Source organism: Aplysia californica, unplaced genomic scaffold (assembly GCF_000002075.1).
Source record: "Aplysia californica isolate F4 #8 unplaced genomic scaffold, AplCal3.0 scaffold00132, whole genome shotgun sequence".
Lineage (NCBI taxonomy): Eukaryota > Metazoa > Mollusca > Gastropoda > Aplysiida > Aplysiidae > Aplysia > Aplysia californica.
Window position 1 is genome coordinate 1,282,410 of NW_004797402.1, and position 7,503 is coordinate 1,289,912.

At 38.3% G+C, this 7,503-nt stretch overlaps 1 protein-coding gene across 1 annotated transcript in view; it reads left to right on the top strand.

The window, feature by feature from the left end:
• Nucleotides 1-1,924: 1,924 nt before the first annotated feature.
• LOC101863808 (phosphatidate cytidylyltransferase, photoreceptor-specific) overlaps nucleotides 1,925-7,503 on the top strand; it is a 24,965-nt gene continuing 19,386 nt past the window's right edge. Inside the window, exons 1-2 of the mRNA XM_005096583.3 lie at nucleotides 1,925-2,254; nucleotides 6,795-6,928. Of these exons, the coding sequence (XP_005096640.1) occupies nucleotides 2,165-2,254; nucleotides 6,795-6,928 (224 nt within the window). The 5' untranslated portion in view covers nucleotides 1,925-2,164. The remainder of the gene's footprint in view (nucleotides 2,255-6,794; nucleotides 6,929-7,503) is intronic.

The following is a 7,503-nucleotide window of genomic DNA, read 5'->3' on the forward strand; positions in this document are numbered from 1 at the left end:
CTAGAGGTTAATTAAGGTGTTCGCCTCTCATTCAAAAGGTCTCGGATTCTTCTCTAAAATTGTCTCCTTCCACATCCTTTCCAGCTCTCTAACAATATGTTCTGTTGTCTGCTTTCATCTCCATTTTCTGCCCCCACCCCACCCCCTCACCTTCTTTGTCCCCTCCTCTGGGCTCCTGACTCTTTCTGCAGCATTTCTACTGCTTTTCCTTGGCTCCTTCTTACTGCTGTCTTTCAGCCACGCCCCTGAATATATGGTAGGTAAGATCAGACTCTTAAATATAAGCCTTCTCGGAAAAGGGCGAAAAATCTGGGAGATCCCGTATGCAAGTTACGCACGTTGAAGATCCTTTGGTGGTCCAAAATCGAAAAGTAGTAGGCTTCGGCCACCACAAGGGCAAAATTCAAAATTTCCTCCAACGGAAAAGTTTGGAGTGTCCCGCGCACTCATATGACCTTAATGCAGTTGCAAGCGCCGTAATACGCTTAGCAAAATTTAAGACAACAACAAACAACAACACTCCGCCTGTCAATGATACAGATGGTGGCACCACTGTATAATTATCCATAACACCGAGTTATGAAAAAAATGGAATTCAGACCGCATTAAAAAGTTCGCGTTTCTTTGTCCCCTTGGCTCCCCCCACCCCATAAATGAGCTTAACGCATTCCTTGAATTATCTCGATGAGCTTAAATATGGTGAAATTTAGCTTCGAAAAAGTCGGCACTTAAACTTTTTAAATACCCTCTCACATCAACGTGAGAGACTGTTAACTGATTAATAACAATTTAAGCACGAGACCTTCATTAGATTAAAACCCCATTATATCGACATATTATATATAGACACCTGTTCTACATCTCTCTCAAAGCTTTCTGGCAAATGGTTTTTAATTGTCTTTGTAAGGTTTTTAATTGTCCCTATCAAGTTCAAACATGGGTCAGCGACACCAGAATAGTTTCATTATTGATATTCTTCACGCCCTGGTCAATTACCGTTCAGATGTAGGCCGACGTGTAGGCCTGATGAGAATCAGATATAATACTTCTTGGAACATGATATATTACAGTCGCCTATGCTAACTATTACGGTATATATACGTGTAGCTGTCATAACTGCAATAGCACCAGTCGCTAAGTTGAATAAATAAACACATGTCAATCATTGTCATTCGATTATTTGCCACAAGCTGAAGAGACAGACAAACAAAACTAAATGATCTATCTCGACTGTACTTTTACCCCCTTTTTATCTGACAAGCATCGTTGATGTTGCTACACGTGCTTTAATCTTTAATTCTGGCTGGTCGACATTAAGGTACTTGCGATAATTTAGCTACGAATGAAAGACGTGCTTGTGTTGTTTGAAAAGTCCATGCGGGCGCTGTTTGTTTGTTATAAAATACTAATTTGATTTGTGAAAAAGTTTGTTTAAATAGGGCATATAGGTGCGCTGGAAACAAAGATTCAATCTACCAGTTGAGCATCTTTTTGCTGGAACTGAAATTCCTCCACCAAAGATTATCCACTAGTGGAGAATCTTTTCCTCGACTGCCCAAAGGAGAGCTTAACTATTTTAATTAGGCTTGGTCAATAATATCCAAGACGGAATAAGTTGGATAATATTCGTCATTTTGTTGGGGTCAGACGTATATATTCAAAGCCAAGGTTGCGAGAGGTCCTGATCATCCGAGCCACAAGACCCTTGGATCCGAACACAGCAGGGATGTTATAAATAGATAATGTCATAAGGTCGTTAGCATCGGTCTCTGCAGTTAACACAGCAGGTGCGACGACCTATACCCAAATTAAATCCCAATAAAAATTGATGTCGCCAGACCCGAAATCAAGCATAAAAATGACATCCCGCCAGAATAAAACCTGGCAACCAAGCTCATTATTATTTCTTAGAAGTAGATGGTATGGTCTGGTATTTAGTAACTTTGTTATGTTTTGATCGCTTCGCTGCTACTGCTCTGCCTGCTGGCTGTAGGCTATAATAGATCTTGTGTCTTGTTGTGTGCCCCGTGGCCCGTGGATGCCCATAATTTCGATGTTATTTCTGTAACCTGAACAAACTGGAGTGAAAATAGACCTGCGTTTGACAGGTTGCAAAAGTTTTGCTCAAGTGGTATTTGTATTCTCTCCACACCAGTTGATCAGCATGTCTACGTCTACGTTAGAGTCAGATCTTCGACAGCGGAGCTCGGGCCAAACTCAAACGACGAAAGATCAGGATGCTGAGGAAGAAAAGGTAACTGACCTAGAATGGCTTTATGGCCCAGAAAATAGAACTTCGAAAATAGAAATAGATCTAAATTCTAGATCTTTCAATAGTAGCCTGCCCAGCGCCCATGTTAAATTATAGTGGAACAGAATCCACTCTGACTGAAGACTGAAGAGTAAGTTGTAATTTTGCAGTCTCGACCAAGCCCAAGCCCAATTTAGCCAAGTAGCCCCCTTGTATTATACAGTACAGTCAGTAATAATAGACGGACATTATAATGTACAAACTGTCCGGTAAGCCTGTAGATCTAGTTTACATAGACCTAGTGCAGCTAGTACAGGGTTTATTATTTGAAAGTGGCTATTCTCACCCGCCCGGAAGTTCTCGCAAGATCTACTCCTCCCCTCTTCTCTCTGTCTCTTTCTGAATACTGTCTATCGGTGTGGACGATCAAATTGACCAAAACAAAGTTAAAAAATGATGTTAAAACACAAAAGTAAATTAATTTGGTTGTCTACAAAGATGCTACGGCTATTTAACTTTTCGAATCGAGCCGAACTACCCGGGTCGCCATTTTGTTTTGTTCTCTCTCTTTCTCTCTCTCACTCTCTCTCTCCACTGCCCACAGACAAAATTGTACGCTTTTAGTAGGCTACAAGTACAGTTGTAATGGAACGTTTGTTCACAGCACAGAATTCTACAATTTTTCTGTATCGCAGTGTAGAATTCTGTGATTTAGGGTGAACGCAAAATTTGTTGGCCTAGATCTAGGCTATAACGGTGAACGCGCACCGGATGAGAATAGCCAAAAGACTCGCCTGCACTATTCTCACCCCGGGTGAGAATAGAGGTGGCCTTATTATTTCTGTGCATTATAAATGCACTGAATTGGGGCCTAAAAATTACCTTCTCTCAGCAACCCCATTTCTATACTTTTTGTAATCTTTTCCTTATATATATATATATATAGTATAGATCTATGCCTTATAATTTAAGTAAGTTGGTGAAATCAAAATGTGTTTGTTCGATACCATATCATGTTCATTATAATGCTGTTTTTTTCGAAGTGACTAGATCTCTATCTCCGATCGCTTGTGAAAATAAACTTTTTGAGCTCTATTTCTCCGAACGGTTTCCGTTCTCAAGATTTTTTTTTGATTTCCGAAAGTTCTGCGTCATTTTTCGTTGCACTATTCTGTGAGGACTGGGAAGAAGCATTTTTTGCATCGAATTCAATTTCTAGAGCTAGAAATTTTTAGATGTCTGAATATTCAGACTTCTACTGTGGTTTGGGGAACGTTCCCGGACTACTTCATTTGAAAATGTCTTCAAAAGACTGCGAGAAAACAAGACTGCTCGACTTTGGCAGTTTAACCTATTATGCATTTAGTCACCCCTAAAGCAAAAACTAAATAAAAAAAAAAAATCCGTTAAACCCCCCCAACCCACCCACACACACACACACACGCAAGCCACGCCATTCACAAATAATAAAAAAATCTCAAGAACGGAAACCGTTCGGAGAAATAGAGTTCAAGTTTATTTTCCCGAGCGTACAGAGAAGTAGAGCCGGCCTTTTTTTTTATCATGCATGTCAAATTTGTGAGTGAATAGATTTTTTGTTTTTTCTAATTTAGTTCCGAGCAAGAAATGCAAATTATTAAAGTACTAGAAGATGGAGTAGTTGCTGTAGTTCTACTAATATTTTATATAAGACAATAATGCTACTTAAAAATACTAGTACTGGAAGTGTTGCCTACACTACTCTATGGACCACTTCTATGGCTACCATGGTTACCGTTTATATCATGAATGGTGAACATTGAATGGTTGAAGATGGATTCATAATTTGAAGATGATCTGATGAAGAGGGAGGTGAAAAAAAGAAATTTATAATGCATTCTTGCACTGTCATTTTTATGAGGTGTATTATTGCTCCTCAAAGAAAGCTTAGAAAGTAAACTTTACAGAGTAAAGCCTCCATATATGTTTAGTAAGTGTTGCGCTGTTTTGTAATGAAATTGTTTTGTCACATCGTAAATGATTGTGCCCGTTGTTTTCACTCTTTAAGTTACTATGCCAGTCAGAAAAGTAAGAGTCCCACTACTGCTTCTGTTTTCAAGCCATCAAGACCTGTTCATCACTGTCATATCGTGTGATGTGGAGGACAGAACTTGCTTTTGCCATACAGTTTGAAATTTAAAAGGGAAAAAATCAGTTTCATGTTGAAAAGTGTAGACTTAGGTCCCACCATAGTAAATTTAAAAAATCCAACTTTTAATAGTTTGTCTCCTCTCCGGAATGTTTTTCTTCATTGCTTTGCTGGATTTTAATTTTGGACAGTCAAAATGGAGCAGGGGGGTGACTTAACTACACCTATTATGTTTTATTTACACGTACACTGTCCTTTAATTTTTAAAATGTATATGTCTTTGTGAATATAATGCGTATTGAGCATTTTTTAGTTCATGGAAATGTGCAGTGCTTTTTATTATTAGTATTATAATAATTATTAAATAATTATAATGATTATTATTAATTATCATTGTTATTATTAAATAATAATAATAATGATAATTAATAATAATAATAATTATTATTATCATTTATTATTATTATAAAAAATTCTTATTAAAAATTATCATTTATTAAGTAATATCATTATCATTACTACTATTATTCATGATATATTATTATTATTAGCCCATCGTAATTTAATATAGTTTCTCGCCAAGTAAAGCGACAGCAGTCTCTTTCTAATACCTTAATAGAAAGGGAAATTTAATGAATGTAAAATTATACACAATATCTTGTTAAGCGCTGGGCTAAAATGTCGGTCAAATTGGGTAATTTAAGGCAGATAATAAACCATACTGGAAACAAAAAACACAAAAAATGTCAAATTGTTTTTGTGCAATAAGCCGAGCTTGGAAATTTTTAACAAACAGGGACAAACAGCCACAAACTGAAACAGTGCGAGATGGGATGTAAAATACTGCTATTGTAAGTCAAACCACCATCAAACGAATTAAACAGACTACAGACACACCCCCCCCCCCTCCTTTGGAGAAACTGAATGTGATGTGTTTATAGAATAATAGTCATGATACCTCGGACGTATTTAAGTTTTCGGTTTTATTTTGAAGTAAACTATCGTTGTCTGATCGGTCCACGTCGCTGGCCACTTGATGGAGACTGCAGGTTAATATGGTGACCAGTCATGAAAAAGATCACCTTGCCCTTTTTTTGTTTGAAACCAGTTTTGTTTTGTAACCTCTAATTTTAAAAAAATTAATGGAAATGTGATAGAAAATTTTTATTCCTCTAATACTAAAAAGCGATTTCCCAAGTATTTTACTGGACTTGTAAAACTGGTTTGGATCATTGTATCTCATAGTGTTCCCTTATATTAAATATCCATTTTGAGAATTTCTGCCACAAGTAATCCTACCTTAAATCTGCAGAAGGCCAAACATCAGTCGGGGATGGGTTCGTAACTACTTGTCTTCTCGTGTCAACACCTGTTACTTTTTTTTCGCTATTTGTGCAGATATGTAACCCAGGTTGACGTCAGCACAAAAAAAATGGTGTCCACGAGCTATATATAAGTGAAGTCAGTAGTATCTGGAAGCCTCTCAACTCAGGAAAATAAAATGTCTGCCCGTGACATACGGAATTGCCCATAAATATTAGTGGGTGAAGGGGGAGTAGAAGAGCTTCCGTGGCTTTGTGTGTGTGGTGTGTGTGGGTGAGAGATGTACATAAACGGCCAGTGCACATAAATAAAGTTGGAGAGATATTAAGTTTAATGGCGTAAATCTTGAACAGGTTTGTGTCTGATGCGTACAAATTTAAGCCTTGTTGTGTGTCTACTTTGCCTTTTCGCACGTACGGCCTGTAGCTTGCGTGTTGTGCTGGCGTTTGGCGGGATGCGAGTGCACAGAAGAAATGAACATTTGAAATTTATCTCCGTAAAAGTAAAATGAATATTGATCTGATGTCATCAGCATTGTGACTCGTGCTGCTGACTGTGTTTTGTAATGTTGCGACGTGCAAGTTGTTTCTGACATTTTTTCTACGATATAGACAACAGACTTTTAAAAAACAAATAGTAGTCTTACTTGATATGTGCTAGATATTATTAGATCTTGTTGATCTTTGTTGAAGGTACACCTTAGCTCCCCCCCCCCCCAAAAAAAAAAAAAAAATAGTATTTACAATGACCATAAAATGTCCTACATGCTTATGCAAAAAGTTAAGTTCGGTAATTCTAAAAACCGTTATATCATCTAGCCTACTGGCTGCTTTGAGTAATGGCAGGCAGGGAGAAATAAAGGGGGCATCATGTGTTCTTGAGTTTGGATGAGGATCGGGAAACTGAACATGGAAAGTTGCGCAAAAGGTCATGACATTTTGTTCTATATGCCTTATTTTTATACTCTATTCTTGATCAAACAGCTGTTTTTCAGGCCTGAAAATTAAGTTTTTTTTTTTTTTTCAGGATTGTTTTTTTTGGCTGCATTTTAAAAGTTAATTTATTATTTTTTTTCTGATTTTTTTTCCCCAGAGGCAGGCAGCGGCAGCGTCTGCCTCAGACAGCGACGACGATGATTTGCCAGTCAAGCCTTCAGTACCTACGACCCAAGGCTCGGACAAGACCACTGATGCCTTGGATAGTGCATTGAAAGACTTGACACCAAGGTTAGTGAGTGCACGTTGTCACGGTCGTGTTTGTGTGGGAAATTGTGGAAGTGTAACGCCCCTTGCAATGCTCTCAGGTTATTTATTTATTTATTTTGTTTTTGTAAGTGTGTTAAAGGGCTTGCAACTGCACAAGGGCATATGAGCACGAGGGGCACATTCATATTAAACATTTTCAGTTGGTAGGAAATTTTGAATTTTGCCTGGGTGGTTGCCGAAGCCTACTCTTTTCAATTTTAGACCACCAAGGGATCTTTAACATGCGCAACTTGCATACAGGACCTCCAAGAATTTTCATCCTTGTCTGAGAAGTTAGATGTAGATCTTTCCTACCATAAGATCAGGGATGTGGCTGAAAGACAGCAGTAAGAAGGAGCCAAGGAGTAGCAGTAGAATGGCTGAAGAAAGAGTCAGGAGCCCAGAGAAGAGGGCAAAGGAGGTGAGGGGGTGGGGGCAGAAAATGGAGACGAAAGCAGACAACAGAACATTGCTAGAGAGTAGGAAAGGCGGTGAAATGAGAACATTTTAGAGAAGAAAAATTTCCGTGGCTTTCCGGATTCGAACCCGGGACCTAT